Below are 23,959 nucleotides of genomic sequence, written 5' to 3'. Positions count from 1 at the left end.
ATCAGAGCTTAAAAATGTGTTGCTGGAAAAGCGCAGCAGGTCAGGCAGCATCAAAGGAACAGGAGAATCGACATTTCGGGCATAAGCCCTTCTTCAGGAATAAGTAGGGTGTGCCAAGCAGGCTAAGATAAAAGGTAGGGAGGAGGGACTTGGGGGAGGGGCGTTGGGAATATGATAGGTGGAAGGAGGTATGGTGAGGGTGATGGCCAGAGATGAGGTGGGGGATGAGAGGTCGGGAAGAAGATTACAGGTCAAGAAAGCGGTGCTGAGTCTGAGGGTTGGGACTGAGAAAAGGTGGAGGGAGGGGAAATGAGAAAGCTGGAGAAAACTGCATTCATCCCTTGTGGTCGGAGGGTTCCTAGGTGGAAGATGAGGCGCTCTTCCTCCAGGCGTCATGTTGCCATGGTCTGGCAATGGAGGAGGCCAAGGACCTGCATGTCCTTGGCGGAATGGGAGGAGGAGTTAAAATGTTCAGCCACGGGGCGGTTGGGTTGGTTGTTGCGGATGTCCCAGAGGTGTTCTCTGAAACGTTCTGCTAGTAGGCTGCCTGACTCCCCAATGTATAGGAGGCTACATCGGGTGCAGCAGATGCAGTAAATGATGTGTGTGGAGGTGCAGGTGAATTTGTGGCGGATATGGAAGAATCCCTTGGGGCCTTGGAGGGAAGTGAGGGGGGAGGTGTGGGCGCAAGTTTTGCATTTCTTGCGGTTGCAGGGGAAGGTGCCAGGAGTGGAAGTTGGGTTGGTGGGGGGGTGTGGATCTGACGAGGGCGTCACGGAGGGAGTGGTCTTTCCGGAACGCTGATAGGGGTGGGGAGGGAAATATATCCTTGGTGGTGGGGTCTCTTTGGAGGTGGCGGAAATGACGAAGGATGATACGATGTATCTGGAGATTGGTGGGGTGGTAGGTGAGGACCAGTGGGGTTCTGTCCTGGTGGCGATTGGAGGGGCGGGGCTCAAGGGCGGAGGAACGGGAAGTGGCAGAGATGTGGTGGAGAACATCGTCAACCACGTCTGAGGGGAAATTGCGGTCTTTGAAGAAGGAGGCCATCTGGGTTGTTCCGTATTGGAAATGGTCCTCCTGGGAGCAGATGCGGCAAAGGCGAAGGAATTGGGAAAATGGGATGGCGTTTTTACAGGGGGTAGGGTGGGAGGAGATGTAATCTAAGTAGCTGTGGGAGTCAGTTGGTTTATAGTAAACGTCCGTGTTGAGTCGGTCATCCGAGATAGAAATGGAGAGGTCTAGGAAGGGGAGGGAGGAGTCTGAGACGGTCCAGGTAAATTTGAGGTCGGGATGGAAGGTGCTAGTAAAGTGGATGAACTGTTCAACCTCCTCGTGGGAGCACGAGGTAGCGCCGATACAGTCATTGATGTCGCAGAGGAAAAGTTGGGGGGTGGTGCCAGTATAGCTGCGGAAGATGGACTGTTCCACATATCCAACGAAGAGACAGGCATAGCTGGGGCCCATGCGGGTGCCCATGGCTATTCCTTTGGTTTGGAGAAAGTGGGACGATTGGAAAGAGAAGTTGTTCAGAGTGAGGACCAGTTCAGTCAGTCGAAGGAGGGTGTCAGTGGAAGGGAAGTGGTTGGTTTGGCGGGAAAGGAAGAAGCGGAGAGCTTTGAGGCCTTCGTGATGGGGGATGGAGGTGTATAGGGACTGGATGTCCATGGCAATGATAAGGCGTTGGGGGCCGGGAAAGCGAAAATCATGGAGGAGGTGGAGGGCATGGGTGGTGTCCCGAACGTAGATGGGGAGTTCTTGGACTAAGGGGGACAGGATCGTGTCAAGGTATGCAGAAATGAGTTCGGTGGGGCAGAGGCAGGCTGAGACAATGGGTCGGCTGGGGCAGTCAGGTTTGTGGATTTTGGGCAGGAGGTAGAAACGGGTGGTGCAGCGTTGTGGGACTATGAGGTTGGAGGCGGTGGATGGGAGATCCCCTGAGGTGATGAGGTTATGGATGGTCTGGGAGATGATGGTTTGGTGGTGGGAGATCGGGTCATGGTCAAGGGGGCAGTAGGAGGAGGTGTCCGCGAGCTGACATTTAGCCTCAGCAATATAAAGATCGGTGCACCAAACTGCCACCGCGCTTCCCTTGTCTGCCGATTTGATGGTGAGGTTGGGGTTGGAGCAGAGGGAGTGGAGGGCTGCACGTTGCGAGGGTGCGAGGTTGGAGTGGGTGAGAGGGGTCGACAGATTGGACACGGGTGGTCAATGTCGCGGCCGCAGTTGGCTATGAAGAGATCGAGGGCGGGTAAGAGGCCAGCACAGCGTGTCCAGGTTGATGGGGTGTGTTAGAGGCGGGAGAAGGGGTCGTCAGAGCATGGGTGGGAATCCTGGTTGAAGAAGTAGGCGCGGAGGGTTTGATGGTGAGGTTGTTCCTTTGCCTATTCTTTAAAATTGAAGCATTTTTAAGATTGATTCACAGTAAGATGGTATCAATGGCAAGGATGACATCTATTTTTGACCATTATTTTCCTAAGAAGGTGGCAGTGGGTCTTATAAAAAACCAAAAATGATTTTAAAAGGATGCAAAAGGAGGAAAGAAAGCAAATTGTGGGGAGGATACATGTGTCCACAAAAGGTTATGTTTATTTTAAACAAGATTTTAGCAGAAATATTAGAAAAGCAGAATATTCTTTACATGAAGAGACATCTGTAGAGGGATATAGGGATTGTTGTACATGAAATAAATTAATATGTAGGTGCAGCAAGTAATTGGAAAGACATATGGATTGGTGACACTTATTGCAATAGAGATGGAGTATAAATGTAGGGAAGTATTACCACAACAGTGCAGTGACTTGGTAACATCAGGTCGAACATACTATGTGCAGTTTTGCCAACTTGGCAGAAAGAAGGGTATAACTGCATTGAATGCAGTTAAGAAAATGTTCATTAGGCTGATTCCTGGGATGAGCAGGTTGGCTTGTCAGGAAAAGACAGACATGTTGGACCTACACTTGTTGGAGTTGGGTGATCTGATTTGGAAGTTCAAGATTCTGAGGGAGTTTGAAAGGGTTGATGAGAAGAGGATATTTCACGTTGTAGAGAGTCAAGAGCAAGGGTGCACAGTTTCAAAATAGGGGTCTTCCATTTCAGACAAGACGAGTAGTTTCTTCTCTCAGCCTATATTTGAAATTCTCTTGCACTGGGGGCAGTGTCATTGGATATATTGAATGCTGAATTAGAATGATTTTTGATTGGAAAGGAAATCCAGGGTTTGGGGCCCAGGCTGCATATTGGTGTTCAGGCACAATCAGACTGGCCAGAATCTTATTGAATGGCAGAGGAGTCTTGATGTACCAAATGGCTCACTCCTCCTCCTATTGTTACTTTATACAACTAAGAGGCATATGAGGCCACTTTAGAACCATACTGGTTTTAATTAGATTAGATTACTTACAGTGTGGAAACAGGCCCTTCAGCCCAACAAGTCCACACCGACCCTCCGAAGAGCAACCCACCCAGACCCATTCCCCTACATTTACCCCTTCACCTAACACTACGGGCAATTTAACATGGCCAATTCACCTAACCTGCACGATTTTGGACTGTGAGAGGAAACCGGAGCATCCGGAGGAAACCCACACAGACACGGGGAGAATGTGCAAACTCCACACAGACAGTTGCCCGAGGCGGGAATTGAACCCGTGTCCCTGGCTCTGTGAGGCAGCAGTGCTAACCACCGTGCCGCCCACCATGGAGTTCAGGTAAGGCTGCACTGAGTGAGGGTGATCGGTTCTCTTTCACTAAATCAGTTGCAGTTTTACAAGATTCCAATAACTTCACAATCACTTTTATTGATATCAGCTTTTTATTTACAGGTTTTTTTTAGACTGCCTGAAATTCTCAAACTTTCAAGGTAGGATTGTTTGTTCAGTAACATAATCAGATGTCATGCGGACAAACTTTTTATGGAGTGGTTAGGGTCTGGAATGCATAGCCTGAGAGTATGGTGCAGGCAAATTCAATAATGTTTCAAATGAAATTGGTATCTGAAAGGGAAATGTTTGCAAAGCTACAATGAAAGGGTGAGGGAGTGACACTAGATGAGTTGCTCTTTTGGAAGGTCAGCCCAGACATATGGTTGGCACTGCTGCCTTCCAGTGCCAGGGACATGGATTTGAGCTTTGGATAACTGCGTGGAGTCTACATGTTCTCCTTGTGTCAGTGTGGATTTCCAATGGTACTCCAGTTTCTTCCCACAGTCCAAAAGACATGAATTTCAGTGGATTGGCCATGGTAAATGTGGGGATTTGGGGAAAAGATGGGAGGAGCGGGTATGGTCTTCAAAGGTTTGGTGCATACCCATTGTGTTAAAGGTGGAGACTCTATGACCAGTGGTCAAATGGCCTCTTAGATTTGTAGTCAAGAGTATGGTGCTGGAAAGGCATAGCAGGTCAGGCAGCATCCGAGGAGCAGGAGAATCGATGTTTCAGGCTAAAAGAAGGGGCTTTTGCCTGAAACATCAATTTTCCTGCTCCTCGGATGCTGCCTGACCTGCTGTGCTTTTCCAGCACCACACTCTTAACTCTAGTCTCCAGCATCTGCAGTACTCACTTTCGCCTCTTAGATTTATAGCCATTCTATGACTTTATTTACCATATCAAAATTGTAAGTGTTTGGGATAATTAAGCTGGGATTGTTTTATTGCTGTGTTTTAGATTTTCCCAGCATGATTTACATGATTATGGTTTGATCATCGATGGGACCACACTCTCACTCATCATGAAACCTGCTGAAAATGGTTCTTCAAGTAATTACAAAGATCTGTTTCTGGAAATATGTCGCAACTGTAGTGGAGTCTTGTGCTGCAGAATGGCACCTTTACAGAAAGCACAGGTTAGCCTTGAATACCGGTCTATGTATTTTAAATTTTAAGTTATTACTGAATTAATTGACTGTTCCTTTGAAAGCTTACTCTAATGTTCCATTTTGAATATTTATGAAATTGCTCATGGTATTGCTCACAGTAAGTCAGAAATTTTAGCAGAATAGGGTTGTTATATCAAGTAGCATTGTTATGCAAACACAGCGCTATAGTTGCTGAATTAAGGTGAAATGCTATATATACTCAGCAGATCTGGCAGCATGTATGTAGAGAAAGAAAGAATGTTACTATTTCAGTTCTGAAGTCACTTCTGATGAAACGTCATTCTGAAACGTTAACTGTGTGTCTTTGACCACACTTGCTGCCAAGTTAATACTCCATTATTATGGTTTTTAATATTTTCAGTATTAGTACAGGCTCTTGTATCCATACGTTGGTGTGAGTTGGAGAATGGATCATGAAGCAAGAGAATTTCAAAGTCCCTGTCCCCAACATTATTTTGTGATATAATACAATCAAAGGATGTTAAACTTGCATTGCACCTTTAATCCATGTTTGTTCCTTTAACCTTGATTTGCAGATTGTTAAACTAATCAAATCTTCAAAAGAACATCCCATAACCTTGGCAATTGGTGACGGGGCTAATGATGTCAGTATGATTCTGGAAGCCCATGTCGGAATCGGTAAAATGATCTATTCGTTTTAAAACATTTGTTCTCTATATTTTGATTTGTGATTAATACCCAGTAGGATCTCACTGTTACAGTATTTGGTGAAGGTAGAAATTAGAAACCATTTAATCTATGGGAGTTTGATCTTAGGCTGAAATATGTCCTCATCTGTATGTCTCTCTGACTTAGTTAATATCTGTCTCATTATGCACTGTTGCTCAGAATCTACTTTAGCCATTCAACTTTCAAGTGCCAATAGAACTTGTAACCACATTGAGTATATCAGAAGAGGTGCATAAACAGAAGAAAACCATTAGCCTTCACATGACGTTCTGCAGAGTTTTATATCTATGGTGAAAATTTCAAGTTCCAGAACTTGCACCAGAAGGAACACCACTCTTCACAATCAACATCAGAAAATGTTCCCAATATTGTATCTCCTGAATGCCTCCTGGAAATCCTTGTAGACACCATTTTTAGGCAATCATATATTCGCCACATTTTAGATCTCATTAGAAACCTTCAACCAGATAAGTCAGACATGGACTGACTCTTTTGCCACTTCATACTTATTCTGCATTTGATCGCTTTGGCCCAGAATTTGTTCCAAGGAGGGGAGCTTGAGTTGGGAAACTTACTGACTACTTCTGTCTTGGCAGAAAGACACCCAAAATGTCACAGTCTTCACTGCAGGATGCAGGTGTCCAATGGACTTCAGCTGACCAACCCCAGACCCAGAACATATGCAGCCTCGAGGATGGGTGATTGCCGAGGCAGGCTATTAGACCAGGTGCCTTAGTTTTTTGAGGCTATCCCAATTGCATTATAGGTTGTAAAGCCCTCTAGTCTTCAACTCACTTATATCACCTCATCCACTGCCCATACCACATTCATACCAATGCATGCTATATTCATCCATTCTATTCACTTATTTTATGTACAGCACCATTGAACGATACAGTAGCAATGGCATGTGTGGAACTACTCAGAAAAATCATCCATTTCTAAATCTTTTCCTTGATAAAAGAGATAGTGACCTGAAAATTCATTGTACCCATTTAATTATGTCAGTCAAGAAAAGTCAACAATTTTCTTCAGCTGTCAATACAGACCTCCTTGGTGAGAAATTCTTTTAAAACCACAAGAACCATATGATTTAGGGGCAGAAGCAAACTATTTGACCTATCGAGGCTGCTCAGTCATTTACTGAGATCGTGGTTGATCTCATAATCCTCAAATCCAATTTCTAGCCTTCTTTCCACAACCTATGATTCCCTTACTGATTAAAAATTTGTATCTCAGCCCTGAATATACTTAATGAGCCAGCATCGAGAGCCCTCAGTGGTAAAGAATTCCACAGATTTACTACCCTTTGAAAAGTTTCCTCCTCATCTCTGTCTTAAATGCACAACCGCTTATTCTGGAATTGTACCCATTTGGTGCTAGATTTTCCCAGAAGGGTAAACAGCCTCTTTGCATTTACCCTATCCAGCACCCCCTGTAATCTGTGATTTTGTGTTGGAGAATGAATTGAGCCATCTGACCTATTTTGAATAGGGCTTCCACTAAATTAACGGTGCATTGAAACATGTCAATATTCTCTTTAACATAACTGAGGTGTACACAAATGATACATAATACGCTGATCAATGTTGGAAGGCATTGCTGGCATCTCCTAAGGAGCTTTTGCATTCAAATCCTGAAGCAACAAGTTTCCTCAACTCCTTACCAGACTACTCTTCACATTTTACATTGCTGCTTCCCTATGTGTAACTGAGCTGAGCCCTATGTGTAACTGAGTTGAGCCCGATGAATTCAAAGAATGCCAGGCTCAATATCTCATGGACAGGCAGATGTTGTGACCGGACACTGATTTTAACCCTGACCCATTTTACCTACCCAAATTCTGTATCACAAATAGACCTAAGATAGTGAGAAAGTTATATTGAGGGAAACGCATGTAGGTACAATGCGCATATTTTTAAATCCACATTTATTTTGTGACTGTAGTCATTCTTTGAGTGTTTGACAACCTGTGGTTTTGTTTCTCCAGGCATTTTGGGCAAGGAAGGTCGTCAGGCTGCTCGAAACAGTGATTATTGTATTCCCAAGTTTAAACATCTGAAGAAGTTGTTGCTTGTCCATGGTCATTATTACTACATAAGAATTGCCCAACTTGTCCAATATTTCTTCTATAAGGTGGGTGATTCAAATTGTATTTTCTTGTTAAGGAAAGCAAATTAGCTTTTTAGTTTCTGATTAAAGTACATCTATAATTGCTAATTGAAGTATCATCAGATCTATCCTACACTAAACATAGTAAAGGCTTCAACTTCAATCATGGAATCAATAAGATGATTGCAAGTTAAACATTGTGTCCTTGAGCTAGTTGTATGTCTCTGAGCACGTAGTCTCCTTGCTGTAATATTAAAATGACAGTTGCCAGTGCAGAATTGAAATGCAGCACCATCCTGTTAGTGGATTAGAGATGTGCCATGAAGGGTCTTGGAGCTTTTTATCTGATGCCAGTGTCTGTGGACTGTGGCCATGGAGCTTTCCCTGAGATAGTAGTGCCCGGTTTACAACAAGGAGGTTTTTTAGAGCAAGCAGTAAGCTGAATCCGCCAAGTTATCACCCTGGTTTCCTTGTCGAGTTTTCCCAAAGTCCAGCTTGTTTGTTAAGATAATTGGCTGAGTATTAATGATGTGATGTTGTACCTTTTATAAAGTATTTAACAAGCATTAATCATTGTCAATTGTCATCTTACAACTGCTTAACAAGAGTCTTACTATGCCGCTTGTGAAAAGCATAAAGACAGTGCAGGTTGTCACTAATGTTGTGTTGGACCTTGCTGCACTTGTTACCTGATACCAGCACCGAGCTCACGTTGCTTGGACCCCTATAAGATTTCACCCATAGGGTACGAAAGTAAGCAAGTTTGGTCGAAGCTGTATTGAATATGGCCTCAAGAGAAATAATGAATTTAGGAATGGACAGCATACTTTGGGAAAGATGTGAAGGCATTAGAAAAGTGTAGAAAAGGTCCACGAGAATATTTCCAGAGATAACCTCCATTTCTTAAGGTAGATTGGGACTGTTTTAAAAGAAGAGGAGATTTGATTGAGATAATGAAAACCATGAGGTGTTGAGATGGAGTACATAGGGGAGAAGCTGTTCCCATTTTTGGAAGGATCAAAAGGAAAGAAATTTAAGGTAATGGGCAAATGTTGCAATGGTAACACGACAACAAGTGTTTCCATACAATGAGAATTTAGGGTCAGCAATGCAGTGCCTGAGAATGTGATGGAGGCAGGTTCAATCCAAGCATTCAAGAAGGTATCTGAAAAGGAAGAATGCACAATGCTGGGAAGGAGAAGATGGAGGGGTGGCACTCGATGAATGGTCACCTTTTGTTTTGTAAATATTCTGTGATCATACAATTGTGATGTTTTATCATTAATCACATCATTGTGTTGTTTTCCAGAATGTTTGCTTCATATTCCCTCAGTTTTTGTACCAGTTCTTTTGTGGATTTTCTCAACAGGTTAGTACTCTACTCCACAACTAAACTTCTTATGGTCAAGTCATTTGGTTTTTTATGAAGTATAATGCTGGATATATATCTGATCATAACGAGGAGGAGCACAATTGCAGTCTTTGTTGATGAGGAGAAAGAAATGTCAGCAACGAACATAGGTGTTTCAGTAACTTTGTTTAAATTGTGTGAATTGCACTTTTGCTGTATCAAGTCAGCAGTAATTCATGCCATGGTGTTAAGAACAGAGTAATGTCTCTAAAGATTGAATTATGGGTGGAAATAAGCTGTTGGGACAGTTGCCGAGTTAAAGCTGAGCTCTGTCCCAGTAGGTTTGCTGCTTACAATTCTAGTGCTGATGCAAACTCAGACTGGTCTGTCAGGGTTTGAAATTCTGGGTCAACATTGTTACTTTAGGAGCATGCAAAATAATGAAGGAATTTCTCTCTTTCCAGCCATTGTATGACACGGCATACCTTACATTGTACAACATCAGCTTTACCTCTCTCCCCATCCTGTTGTACAGCCTTATGGAACAACATGTTAGCATTGATACTCTGAGAAGAAATCCATTTTTGTACAGGTAGGTATGGGGCTTTGAGCATACGGTTTATGTTACAATTACTATATTCTTCTAATGGATTAAATTCAGCAAGCCATAACGTTAAGGGGAAGCATGTTGAAAGCAGACATGCAAGTGCAGCTCCACCACTCAGAGTGCACAATTGGCTAATTGATCTTTACTCCGATGTATTGAATTCCCAAAGGAAACATATTGAGCTTACAGGTGAGATGAGCTGATTTTCAAGTGAAATAATCGATCAAAAGTTGAAAGGTGGCTCACTGGTGAACTTCAAATATTGAATGAATTGCAAATTAGATAACTGGCAGATATGTTGCAGTGTAGGTTTCTTTTTGGTGAAGGACTCTCAACTTGAGCACCATACAGTCATAGAATCCCTACAGGCAGAAGGAAGCCATTCAGCCCATTGGGTATGCACTGACCCACTGAAGAGCATCCCACCCAGACTCATCACCCCATACCCTATTCCCATAACCTGGCCTTTACCATGGCTAACCCACCAACCTGCATGTTCCCGGAACTACAGGGCAATTTAGCATGGCTAATCCACCTAACCTGCACATCTTTGGACTGTAGGAGGAAACCGGAGCACCCAGTGGAAACCCACACTGATTAAGTAAGCATGTGTAAACTCCACGCAGACAGTCACTGAAGGCTGTGATGGATTCTGGGTCCCTGGTACTGTAAGGTAGCAGTGCTAACTACTGAGCCACTGTGCCATCCCTGCAGATCATTTGCAAGTTTCCTCATAACTTATAAAATCATACAGTACAGAGGATGACCTTTAGTCCATTGAGTCCGTACCACCAAAACTGCCCTAGTCCCATTCTCCAGCACTTGGCCAATAGGTTTGGATGTTATGACTATTCAAGTGTTCATAATTCTAAAGAATTATGTTCAGATTTTCAAATGCAAATACCAAATCACTGCCTTTTCTTATTTCCTACCCGAAACATGCTGTAGATTTTCTCTCCTTGCTGTAGTAAAACAAGAGCACAATAGGTGATAATAAAACTTCATTAATATAGCAAAATCAGCAGACTCCACTATTATGTAGTCCCAGAATCCCAAGAGAGAATGGAGAAAGGGAATGAAGGCACTTGACATAATTTTGCATAACTCTTTAGGATGAGGTGATAGTACTCTTTGGTATGATGCCATGAACATGACTGTGTTATGTTGTTGTTTGACTAGTCTGTTGTACAGCTTGCCAATTCCAGCGCAAGTCTTGAGATGACAGTAAGAAGGACTTTAAAGCACCAACAGGACTGTGTGTCATTGTCATTTCCACTGCCTTGCTGGATGCAATCTTATTTATTTTATCAAACTGTGTAGCTAATTGCAAATTTGGAGAAGTCTTAAGAGTTGACCACATTGCTGTGGGTCTGGGGTTACCTGGCTGGACCAGGTGAGGATGACAGATTTTTTTGGTTAGTTTAGACATGCTAGATCAACAGCAACCATGAATATTGGAGATATCTTTGAGCCCTTAGTGATTGGATGTCTCTGACCAGTTTGCTTGATCACCAGATGCTTTGTTCTTTGAGAGGTTGAGAGAAAGCCAATTACATCTGCTCTGCTCTGCTAAAGCCATTGCTTGGAATAGGTTTCATGTATTCCCATGTCTGGGTCATTGTTTCTAAGGTGGATAATAGCAGACAAGGCTTCATCTCCAATATCTGAAACTTGTCATACAGGTGGAAATTAAAAGAAAAGAGATGTAATTTTCTTCAAACCAGACTGATTTCAGTCTCTTTTGATACAAGTGTGAATTTCAATTGAGATGATTTTATTTATTCCACATTGGTTTGTGAAGTTTTGCTCAATCTGTGGTCAGAATTAGCTTTATTGGTAGGTGATCACTGTTGCTATTTTTAAGTCCATATCTTTCATTTTTAAAATTATTTCTGTCTGTGAAAGTCCCAAGTATTCGAATAAGATGATGGATGTCAGCAATAAGACTATATTTTGCAACTGTCATGATAATTGAAATATTGTATGTCATGTTTCATCAGTTGTGAAATGATACTTTTATAGCTTAGGCTTTTAAGCTTTGAGCACATAAACAGCAAAAAGATTGTTTTCATTAGCTGATGAGAGACTAATAAGTGAGCACATTGAGAATTTTTACTGGATAAATGATGGGGGAATTAGAAGAAATACTATAGAAATGGAATTGCATAGACATCTTCAAATGAAGAGTTAGTAACAAATATAGAGTGAAAGGCTGAGTGAAATCTTAAATTTTGAGTGAATACCTGCTATTTGTGGTAAAGTTAGTATAGGTAGACTGTAGAGAGAGACACAAAAAAATCTTAAGGTTCCTTCTGACTTGGCTGTGATGCATTTGTATTGGTAAGAATAGACTCTCTGAAAACAAATATGCAACACAAATTTCTTTTCAAAAATACCCATGTGAAGGAGGAAGCTTAACTCTTCTGGATTCTTTCAACTTTTTTCCCTTCTGCAGCTCCAGGTGAAATATAATTGAGTTAAGGAAATGTGAAACGATGGTGTAATGAATTTTACTTTTCATTGTGTTTTGATTTTCGAGCTGGAAATACAGTGGCAAGCTAGGCATAATCTAATGATGTGGATTTGATGTTTTCAAAAAGAATTGTACTTTAATCAGCCACTTACATCACTTAATTAATGTTAGTGTTGAAGTATCCACTATAATTGTCTAGGAGTTGTGGCAGAACTGAAGAGAGCTGAGGACTGGGAGCAGTTCTTGTACAAATAAGGCAGGGAGCTGTAGGATGAAGGGGCAGAGATGTAACAGTAAAGAAAGTGTATGGAGTAGATAGTTCTGGGGAGATTCCATCTTTTTTTAAAAATAAAAACACCTAAGGCCTGTTGTTTTTACTTCTGCAGGAGTAAGGCCTCAATGCTGAGTCATTTAGGTCATGCCACCAATTTTAAACACTGCGAGGATTTGAAGCTGCATTACAATTGTTCATTCAGTTGGAGTGCATGGCTATTGCTGCTTCTGCCTCAAGAGTTTATTACCTCAAAATTTTAGTTAGGTTGTGGCCTCCCCTTTGGAACATCGGAGCTAGATTTTCAGTTAAAGTCTCGCCAGAACAAATTCTGGAACTGAATTCATTAAATCGGTTCATTTTTGGACCAGTACCTGAAGAATAATGATCAAGAAAGCAGAACAATTTTTTATTAATAACCACCTGGTTAATTAATGCCTGTTAAAGATGGGGCTTTCCCATAACTTAAAATGGTCTGGGCTACCCTTGAAACAAGACCCACATGTCAATGATTTTTAATATCCTTAGAAAACTATGCAGTTATTCCAAACAATAATAGAGGCTTTGCCAGTCTTACTTATGAACAAATTAAAATACTGCAGAATGAAAGGGGCTGCTGAAATCAAAAGTATAAACTTTACAGTGAAATGTACAATTCAGCTGAATTTCCTGAACAAAGAAATGCCATTTTAATGCTTTACTTCTCAACTACCAGGGACGTTGCCAAAAATTCCTTACTGAGTTGGAAATCATTCATTTACTGGACTTTCCTGGGAGTTTTTGATGCTGTGGTGTTTTTCTTTGGTGCTTATTTTATATTTGATAATTCGACCATGACAAGCAATGGACAGGTTAGTATACCACCTCAAATATGTAGATACAAGTTAATCTAGCTGTAAGAGTCTACTGTTCCTTTTATTTGTTGATTTTAATCAGTGGAGCAATCTATTGCTAATATTATAATAGGTTATTTAATGACACATTCAATTTTACAATTTACACATTTGTGTGGACATTAAGATGGTTTTGTACTTGCCTAAGGAGTATATAATTTACTCTGACCATTACCTGCTCTCTTTTTTGCTCCGTTAGTCACTCAGTAATATTTCTGTTTTGGCTTTGATGCCCTATTGATTTACTTAAACAATTCTGTGCTTTTTTTTTTGCCTTGTTTGTTTACTTTCTGTCTTGTATTTTTTTTGCTTTTGCTTTTTGCTTCTCTTTCTAACACCAGCTATTGAGGGCCAACTTGAACATGGTAAGATCTTTCTTTCACCTTGTCTTTATCTCATTTTTGGACAAAATACATCGGACACTTTCTGACTGATGTGATTGCTTCTGAGTAAACTCAGTTTCTTAAAGGTGTTAGTGGGCTGGGTAGTGGTTGTAATCTTTTTTCACATAAATATTTAATTTTCTCCCTTAATAATACTGAGCATTAGTTAAGTAGATTATCTAATCTGATGCAAAGGTATTTTCCAGCTGCTTGTCAGGGACAAGGCAAGAGAAGCTTTGGCTAATAGAAATGAACAAGAAAAGGTTTTAGTTAATCTCTTGGTGGGGTGAGATTAAAGCCCTTAATATGTGATTACAATTCCAGAGTTTGAAACAGTAGCAAACTAGATGAAACCTTGACCATCTTCCTCCACACACCCTATAGACGATAATTCAGGACCTTCCTCTGTACTGACTTTGGACTAAATACCTCATTCAAGTTATGCAGTGAACTACGATCCAAATGCTCTTCATAAAAAAACACAGGGCTATATTTCAAACTAAGTTATCTTCCTACAGTGAGAGATGGTCAATATTCACCCATTTTCCCCCAACAGGAAAACTTAATGCTTTGTTCCTTCTCCATTTTTACCTGACTGTTTAGTGAGACCTGTGATTTTTAGGTAGACAAGGCACTACCATACTCCATTACAATCCTACTTAATAAGGCAGTATTGTGCACCAATGGTTTTATTAGGACCCTATTGTCAGCAATAGCTGACACAAAGTACATGGGTGTGGGGCTACATGAATACCAAACAAATAATAAGTTATGGCCTTGCTGGTTTAGCCTCCCACCTGTTCTGGGAGCCACACTTTAGGAAGGATAGAAAGGCAGAACACAGAAATGATTCACAAAAATGGTTTCAGTGATAAGGAATTACAGTTATGTAGATAACTTGACAAATTGGGACTGTTTTCTGTTGATGGTAGATTTGATAGAGGTATTCAAAAGCATAAGGAGTCTCGACAGAAGGTAGGGGGAGAATCATTGGTGGAAGGATCAGGAACAAGAGGGCACACATTTAAGCTGATTGGAAAAGGAAGCAATGGTATAAGGTGAATTGCTCCCACAGAGGGTCAGAATATCACAATGGGCTGAATGTGTCCTGTGCTGTAGTCAGTCCATAACTTTATTACCTTCCCTTCCTTTGCCTGTCTCGGGTGGGCAGCAATTTAGCCACCCCTATACCTCTGCATTACTTTCCCACAGGATGTGAATAACGGCCAAGAGATAATATGATCCAGGCAAAGTTTTGATGATGTCAGACTAGTTTTATGGTGACCTCATTCTCTGACCAATCAAAAGCATCTCCCAAGTTTACAATCACCACCCACAACTTTTCAAATGCTTATTGATGTGTTGATGTAGAATTGTTGGCTTTGTAATAGCAGTGCATGGACTTTGAAACAGTCCATTAGTTTTTGATGTGTATCATGAGTGGGCATGCTGCAGTTCAATATATAACTTTTGCTGACTGATTTATTCAAAATTTGTAAAACTTACTTTTTCAGATGTTTGGAAATTGGACATTTGGAACCTTAGTTTTCACTGTTTTGGTATTTACAGTAACTCTTAAGGTATGTTTGTTTTTAATTACTTGCTCATGAGCCTGAAAACTTTAAAAAAAGACATAAGAAATAGGAGCAGGTATAGGCTGTTAGACTGCTTCCCCATTCAGTAAGATAATGCCTGATTTGTGGCTTATGTATTGTGGCCAGTGCCCCATCCCTACTCCCATAGTTTTATCATAGCTGCTTTGTACAGCTCCTACTTATTCCATTTTCCATCTGTCTGCAGGAAATGTACTGTTCACAAAGGGCTGGGGAAAATTATAAATGTACAGAGTAGATACCAAACTGAACCTCTCGATGTGTTCCCTTGCTGTTCTCTTTTCCTGCATTTGTAAAGCTGAGATATTTTGCCTCACCAGTTCAGTATCTTTCCAGCAGTGAGGAAATGTGCCCTCAGCACTGTCTTGAGTAACAAATGCCCACAGCAAATCTGCTCCTATATATTGCCAAACCCAAGATCTCCTCTTCTTCCATTTGGAGCTTGAAGGTAGTCACGTCATGTAAATAAAAGACTGCCCAAACAGTTAACAATTCCAGTAAAACTTGAGGATCAGACCCGACTGAGGAGGAGCACTGACACAAACAGCTCAAAGTAGAAACGCACAGAGATACGCAGGGTGAAATGAATCAGAGACGCAACTAGAGTTCTATTTACTGGCAGAGAGATCAGCAAATAGGGCTGATCTAAGAAACTCACTGAGTTAAGCATTACCCGAAAGAAACTGCACAATTCCAATCTACTGCTGTAACTATTGCATGACAAGAATCAAACACCTCAGCATGCCTAGTTTTCAGGAGACCCGAGGATTTCTGACCAATTTTTGAACTCATTAAGAGGGTGGGATGGTGAATGGAGGCTCTGGGAAGAAGCATTGAATGAGAGGCAGGGGCAGAATGGTGCTCTGGGCAGAAAGTGGGAGGGAATGGGGTAGTGGGTGAGTGTTGGCGGAGAATAGGGAAGTTGGTGAAGAATCGAGTTGAGAATGTGGCACTGGACACCAGAAAAGCTGCTGTGTCTTGCACCTTCCAAGGGAGCTGAACTCTTGTATGTCCACTCCCTCTCCAAGGTTGCCAAAATTTCTAGTGTAGTGCCAAAAATTGACCACGGTGTTCCAGCTTATCTATAATCAGCCTATTGCCAATGTTTATCATAATTCATTCTGTGTTTATAAAGCAAAGGATCCTACACGGCTTTCTTAACAATCCTCTCTGCATGCTCTACCTTCTTCAAATATTTGGGTGTGAACACTTATGGGTCACAAGAATACCATTTCCCTTACAAGTAATAATATTGTTTTATATTACCTCTCCTCTTTCTTTCCACAAAAATGTATTACAAGTCACAGTTCTCTGCATTAAATTTGCATGCCATAAATTTGCATGCTGATTTTGCTAGCCTATGTGGTCCTAAAGCCTTCTAAGAACCAAATCGTTTATTACGTTTCTGATTTTGTGCCATCTGCTAACTTTAAATTTTGCCCACATTAATTTCCTTTATACATCCTGTCATTGCAACAACTCCTGTCATGTGATGGGAGATCTGTTTCTGAAAAAATAATTTTCAAAATTTCCACAGGCCTTTCCCAAGTGGATTTGTTTGGCTTCTACTCAGCTAATTGTCAAATGTGTAATAGTGAACTATTACAAATTTCCCTTATGTTTTGTGTTCTGATAGATTTTTAGTTCAGTCAATGGTGGCACAGTGGTTAGCACTGCTGCCTCACAGCGCCAGAGACCCGGGTTCATTTCCCGCCTCAGGCAACTGTCTGTGTGGAGTTTGCACATCCTCCCCATGTCTGCGTGGGTTTCCTCCGGGTGCTCCGTTTCCTCCCACAGTCCAAAAATGTGCAGGTTAGGTGAATTGACCATGCTAAATTGCCCGTAGTGTTAGGTGAAAGGGTAAATGTAGGGGAATGGGTCTGGGTGGGTTGCTCTTTGGAGGGTCGGTGTGGACTTGTTGGGCCAAAGGGTCTGTTTCCACACTGTAAGTAAGCTAATCTAACCTAATCATTTACTGAGTGAAGATGAGAAGTGAAAACCTCATTAAAATTCAATATTTCCTCAACTTAGTTAGCTAAATGCTTTCCAATAAGGCAATATAGGCTGAATATAGGAAACTGTCTCTGTTCCTTTCCTTTGCCTTGCTAGTGTTTTATGTCTCAACTTGTATCCTGACAGATGGCTGGTTACAAATGTGTGATGTTTGTTTTCACAGCTTGCACTAGACACTCATAATTGGACATGGGTAAACCACTTTGTAATATGGGGCTCGCTGCTGTTTTACATCATCTTCTCTTTCCTATGGGGAGGTATTATCTGGTAAGTGTGTGTAAAACACAGGCTGAATGTAAAACAAAATCTTTGAACGAATGTTTCTCTTTAATATAATGAATGGTTTCAGAAGGATAGAGAAAAAGGCTCACATTTTTAAAAAAAATGTATTTGTTTAATAAAACTTTTTTTCATTCTGAGATGTGAGATAGCAACATATCAGGATTTCCAGTTTGGACTAAGTCTGAAAGCAGGAGAATTTCTCAGAGGGAAACCCTTAGCTACAAACGTGAGGAAGGCAGCAGCCAGGCAGCTGATTGGTTACTGGAGAGCTTTCTGCTGAGGTCAGAACGTCCTGTCGACCTTGAGCTGTTGGCCAATCTAAGGCTGACACCTCCATAACCTCAGCACCTCCATGTACTCCCAGAATGGAGGACAATGGGGAAAATTTTTTTTGGAGTGAACAGAGTGGAGATCTCTGGAGTTTGGGTTCAGAGAGGCATGATGGGGTCTGAAATGACGGCAGAAGGTCGGCTGTCAATAGCCATCCCCTGCCCTGGGACCAGTCCCTTGGTCTTATGCAAATTGATACAAACTCCAACTCTATGCAAACTGAGAGCTTGCACACACCGATTTATCAATCAGGTTTGCTGACTTTTTCTCGTCTCACATTAGGCTTCTCTTTTTATGTTCTAGTAGGTTCTTTACTCAAAGAGTAGTTAGGACATGGAATGCCCTCTCTGCAAGACTCACCAACTTTAAGAGAATTTAAATGATCATTGGATAAATATATGGATGATAATAGAATAGGGTAGGTTAGACGGGCTTCAGGTCGGTGCAGCGTTGAGGGCCGAAGGACCTGTATTATGCTGTATTGGTCTATGTTCCATGTGTTTATGGGATGTGAGTATTGCTAGGCTGAGCCAACATTTATTGCCCATCCATTCCTAATTGACCTTAAGATGGTACTGATGATGAGCTGCATTTTTGACTTGCTGCAGTTTCTTGAGGGTTACTTTTCAAATTAATTTCATTCTCTTGTCTTTGAATCAAATTATTCTGCCCTTGCTTTTCCTTCATGATATTTATTTTCTTCTCAGGCCTTTTCTGAATTACCAGAGAATGTACTATGTCTTCATGCAGATGCTTTCAACAGGGCCGGCCTGGTTAGGGATTATCCTGCTAATAACAATCAGCCTCCTTCCAGATGTAGTTAAAAAAGTGCTTTGCAGGCAACTTTGGCCAACAGCGACACAGAAACTTCAGGTACAAGTAATGAACAGCGTGTGGCGTCAAAAATTATCAGTAAATAACAATATCAATTGCTATCTGAATGTGTAACACATCACAATCGGCTATGATTGTATAATTGTTCTTTATTTGGATCATTGGCAAAAAAATAGATTGTGGAGGAAATTTTGCATTGCGTCTGACTAAATTCACAGTTGTTTGGTTCACAACAGGTTGATTAATTGCAAAATTTAAAAAGTGTACACATATATTGAATAAGATGTTACTTTTAGAATGAGACAGTCATGGAAAAAAACCCATTCATTCTGTGATTGGCAGATAACTGCAGCTCAGGCAGTTTGGCTCCAAATTTCTTCAGGCATAATTTGGTCAGGTATGGGGTGGTAAGTGGAATGGCATGTAGTGAAACCAGGTCTAAGTGGTGAAACTGAAATGCCGAATGCGTCCTTTGAGGGAAGTATGGAGTGGACAATACTTTCACTTGCCATTAAAATAGCAAGGAGCCAGTAAGCTGCTTCTGTTTCTGTCCCAAATGAATTGTGTGCCAGCAGTACTCTGGTTGTCAGTTACGTGAAGCAATAAATTTTGTTCCAAGCTGAGGTTAAACCGTTAAAGTTACACAGCCATATTGAGGACCTGATTTTTTTAAAAATAACTTTTTTATTCATTTGTGAGATGTGGGTTTTGTTGGCTGGGCCAGCACTTATTTCCCTGTAGAAGGTGGTGCTAAACTGCCTTCTTGAAACCCTCCTGTTTTTGGGGTGTGGGGACATCTCAATTTCTTAAAATATTCTTTGAAAGTAGGTTCAAATGCACATGGAATTTAAACTCTCCTTTTTCATTTTGTGTATTTTGATCCCTAACTTCAGCTATTCAAGAAACTCAATATGTTTGCTGCATATATTTTCTAATATATTTATTAGAAACAACATTCCCACCAATCTTACCTTACCTTCTTGCCTCACAAATTGTTTCCAATATACTACTGTTTTTTATCCAGTGCTGGAGCTACAGATTTTACTTCTGCTGAACTGCTGATGTTGTTCACGATGTTTGTTGTGCCACTCCATTCAACTCTTGTGACCATGAACTTTATCCTGCTTTGGTAATCCAGGCTCTCAATTTTCATGCCTCCTTCTCTGCCTATCTCCTTTTTAAACAGATGTTGCCACTTGTAGCTTTGATAAACATAGATTTACTGGATCAGTTGTTAGTGTTTATAGGTTAACTTGCTGTTCCTTGTATTTGCTCTCTGAATTCTGTTAGTTCCAGGGGTCTTTCCTGATTGCCTGCAATCTTTGTTTCTTTACTCTCTCCAGATTGGGCCTCACTTCTCATGGCTTATCATTGAACAGCTTGAAGCAACAATCTACAAATCATTTTCACAACTACTGCACTCCCATTTTTATGGGGACTCCTTTGCATCCTATCGTCTTGCCCCTCAGTTTAAAACCTTGTTGCATGTAAATCTCTGTTACTTGAGAAAAGATTTTGCATCATACTTTGCCAGTGAGCTACCTATTTTTATTCTCCTTCTTGGAATCTGTCTCTTGTGAAAGCTAACATTCCTTTAATGAACCAGAAAACCCAAGTGACCCATTCAACTCTTTTAATGGCAATTTCATTCAACATGGTTGCTAGAGTTAATCTCTTCAACAACTTTTTCATGCCAGTTACCCAACCAATTACCCAAGGATTCCTGAAACCTCTGCTACCAGATCTACAAAGCTTTGCTTTCTGCCAAAATGGTGACTCAATCATAAACATGTGCTTCCTGACCATGACAGCACTGATGTTTTCTTTATTGGATGATTCCATAGTGTTGGGCATGATCAGCCAAGTTCTTCAGACCCCCTCCTTCGTTTTTCAGTTCCGTGGGACCACCCTCACACAGTTACTGGTCTTACTTTTGTTCATCGGACCATCTTCAGCATTACATTCCCTTCTCAGCCCACAGCATCAACTCAGGAGTTTCCCATCAACCTCTCTTTGCCAGCCCACTCCATTCATGGGATCTGATCTTCACTGACATGGCTTGTATTTGTTTTCTATCCCTAATTGTACTTGAAAGGCTGACAGTGAACCACTGTCTTGAACCATTGCACTGGTGTGGTAGAGGTAACAGTGCTGTTATCTAGGGGAATTCCTGAATTTTGACTCATTTTGGCAAGTGGGGAGTCTTCCATCACATACATGTGCCTTTGCAGAGGGTGAAAAAGCTATGGGACTCAAGAGAAGTTACTCTCTGCAAAATACTCAGCTTCTGTCCTGCTCTTGTGTCCACTGTATTGATGTAGCTGGATCAGTAAAATTTTTGATCAATAATAAACCCCCAGAATGTTGATTGGAGGGAATTTAACAAAAGGTAAGACCATTCAATGTCAAAAGAATATTGTTAGATTCTCTCTGGTTAGAAATGATGCTGCTATTGGATTGCCTTGCCACCGGATTTGCAGGATGCTATGAAGCCAACTTACAGATAATTTGTCCAGATGTGTTGTTCACTCAAAGTCAGATCTTCACATGATCATTTGCCTGACATCAGGATCCCAAAGCAGCTACTCCACTTGGACCTAGGGTGTGGCAAGAGGCTCACAGGAGGACTGCAAACGCACCTTGGGGATATTCTCAAAGCATCCCTAAACAGTTATCTCCCCACTAACTCATGGGAGATGGTGATGTGATCCACCAAAATCAAAAAGGTTGGTTTGGGGTGGCACCAACAGCATTGAGAGCTTCGCTAGGAACATGCAGAGGAGAAATCCTGGCACTGGACGGCCCACACAACTCTCATATCAATGCTTTACAGACCCTTTCAACACCATGTGCCATGCTTGTAAAAGAGCTTGTACATCACACTTATCGTCCATTTGAGAACCTGTTAAGGCAGAGTTGATGATTATTACTTGGCAATTATAGAGTATGAATGTTACTTGCTATTTAGCAGCCTGTCCTGGTTAATATCCTAGTCTTGCAGCATTCAGGCATAGAAAAATTTTGCATAAGCATGTTTGGCCATGCAATGGGTACATTTCATCCATGCAAAAACATATTTCATATATACAGAGTGTTTCTGTCATGTGCAGGCACGTTTCACAGTTTTCAAACTCCTTTCAGTTTGTCAATGCCAAGTTTTCAATGATGACTACTTATTTCACCATCTACATTTTATTGTGCACAGGCACTTTTTTTTCCTTTTAGTCCTGATGTCTGCAGTGTTCAAATTTTTGAGCTTCTATTTAACCAATGGTTTCTAACAAACCAGTGTACATTTCATTATGTGATCTCTTTCTCACAGGGAGTGAGATACATTGTTTTTAAAGATCTGTTTCTTTGAATCTGCATTCGACCTAAATTTATCTTTAAAACACATATAAGTTTCACATATTCATCTTGGGGAATTGTTAAATTTGCCAAGCAATTGTGAACAGATTTCTGCATGTGTTAAAGGTTTCTATGTATGTTGCTCATGTCTTTTAACATGCACCTTGAACGGATTTCAATATGCACTGTGCTGTGTGTGCATGCCTTCAATATGCGCTGTACACTACCATCAGCATGCACTGTACACAACCGTTGACATGTCCTGTACACAACCGTCGGCATGCACTGTACACAGCTATCGGCATGCGCTGTACACTACCATCAGCACATGCTCTGTATGCAACTATCGGCACATGTTGTGTGCACGACTATCTGCATGTGCTGTGTGTGCATGCTTTTAGCATGCGCTGTGCACGGTTTTTGGCATGCACTGAGCACGGTTTTAAGCATGTGCTGTGCACTACTATCGGCATGTGCTGTGCATGACAGCATGTATGTACACGGCTTTCAGGATGCGCTGTGCATGATTTTCAGCTGTGCTGTGTGCATAGTTTCCAGCATGCTCTGTACACAAGTTTCTGTATGTATTTAAACAGCTTTCTCTTTATATTGCCTTTAACCAGATTAATCCCTTGTGTTTCTCTCTCCTTCTGCCCTACCTCTACTGTTCCTGAATACTCATCCTTCGCTGTTTGTAAATGAATATTGGGCTCCCATGTCCTACTTTCACCTGGGAAAACACAGACCAAGCGAAAGTACATTTCAGCTGAACAGTCCACCATCTTTATGCTTTCCCAGACATCCAGTAGTCTAAGTTTCTAACGGAAAAAAGGTGATACTTCTTGTCTCTAATGTTAAGGTGCGTGAGAGCTGGATTTTCCATGTCATTGTGGTTACGACTATCAGTGGATATTTAAAAGTATAAAAACCTATCCCTTTAAAGGAGGCTATCAGGAAAACAAATTGATGAGCGCCGAGGCTTCCGATTATATTCCATTCTGTTAATAAGCAAATCAAACCGGTAACCTTTGACCTTTAAAGCAATGTGATTCAGAAATTAATGTTTGAGAATCTATGGGTTATGAGAGATTACGCTGTTTCTACAACAGTGGTCGAAGTTGCTCAACTTTAACATTCTCACTTGGTTGAAGGAAAATTCCTAGGAGCTGATTGCAGAGGGTGCACTCAAAGGGACATAAATGTTGCACAAGATTAGGTCCAAGGTCCTGTTCTAAGGTGATGGCAGGCTTTTTCCTTGCATTGCTGCAGTCCTTGTGCACATGGGCACCAGTATTGAAATTAGGGGACCATTACAGATTATTATCTGTACTACTGTGATGGCACACTGTTACACATGACTTTTCAATATTCTGTTTGTGGAGGTGATGGATTAATATGAGCTTGTTGCTCTTTTGTTTCTTTGTAGCTGTTAAAATAGCAATCCAAGAGATATTATATACAGAAGACAACAAAAGAAAGAAGTAGTTATCTGATAGTCCCTTTGTAGGTCAGGAGTGTTAGGAGCTATAACAGGTTCCCTATACTTCATTATTTCCCAAAATCTCCCAGAAAATTTGTAAAATCCTGCTTTCTCTGCAAGGAGTGTGCAATTGTTATTAAGTGCAGAATCTGATTATCCTGCCTTTTCCACTCCTAATTTTCATGTTCTTCTGCTTTCAATTTTTCACCCTTGAAATTTGCATAGGAACAGAACAATTCGGAACTATGATAGGACACATGACAAGCAAAGCCATTTTGTGAGTGAACAAGATCGTAGCTGACCTCCACCACCCTCCAAATTCAATTCCACTTTCCTTTCAGATTCCCATACCCCATGATATCCCTTCCACCAAAATTCTAGCAACATCAACTTTGAATATATCA

At 41.2% G+C, this 23,959-nt stretch overlaps 1 protein-coding gene across 7 annotated transcripts in view; it reads left to right on the top strand.

Moving 5' to 3' along the window:
* Positions 1-23,959, top strand: part of atp11a (ATPase phospholipid transporting 11A) — a 150,088-nt gene that overhangs the window by 112,367 nt on the left and 13,762 nt on the right. For 2 of the 7 annotated variants that reach the window (XM_043691215.2, XM_043691217.2), the window contains exons 20-30: positions 4,665-4,842; positions 5,412-5,514; positions 7,556-7,701; positions 8,987-9,046; positions 9,493-9,620; positions 13,095-13,230; positions 13,614-13,637; positions 15,170-15,235; positions 17,445-17,548; positions 18,601-18,766; positions 22,820-22,934. In XM_043691215.2, coding sequence (XP_043547150.1) covers positions 4,665-4,842; positions 5,412-5,514; positions 7,556-7,701; positions 8,987-9,046; positions 9,493-9,620; positions 13,095-13,230; positions 13,614-13,637; positions 15,170-15,235; positions 17,445-17,548; positions 18,601-18,766; positions 22,820-22,897 — 1,189 coding nt within the window. In that variant the 3' untranslated portion in view covers positions 22,898-22,934. The remainder of the gene's footprint in view (positions 1-4,664; positions 4,843-5,411; positions 5,515-7,555; positions 7,702-8,986; positions 9,047-9,492; positions 9,621-13,094; positions 13,231-13,613; positions 13,638-15,169; positions 15,236-17,444; positions 17,549-18,600; positions 18,767-22,819; positions 22,935-23,959) is intronic. The other 5 variants (XM_043691212.2, XM_043691214.2, XM_043691216.2 and 2 more) reach the window with 4 other exon arrangements.

Source organism: Chiloscyllium plagiosum, unplaced genomic scaffold (genome assembly GCF_037043375.1).
Source record: "Chiloscyllium plagiosum isolate Xiang-an unplaced genomic scaffold, Cpla_swu_hap1 HiC_scaffold_6, whole genome shotgun sequence".
Classification (NCBI taxonomy): Eukaryota; Metazoa; Chordata; class Chondrichthyes; order Orectolobiformes; family Hemiscylliidae; genus Chiloscyllium; species Chiloscyllium plagiosum.
Note: the sequence above shows the minus strand (reverse complement) of the source record. Positions and strands in the feature narration are given on the sequence as shown.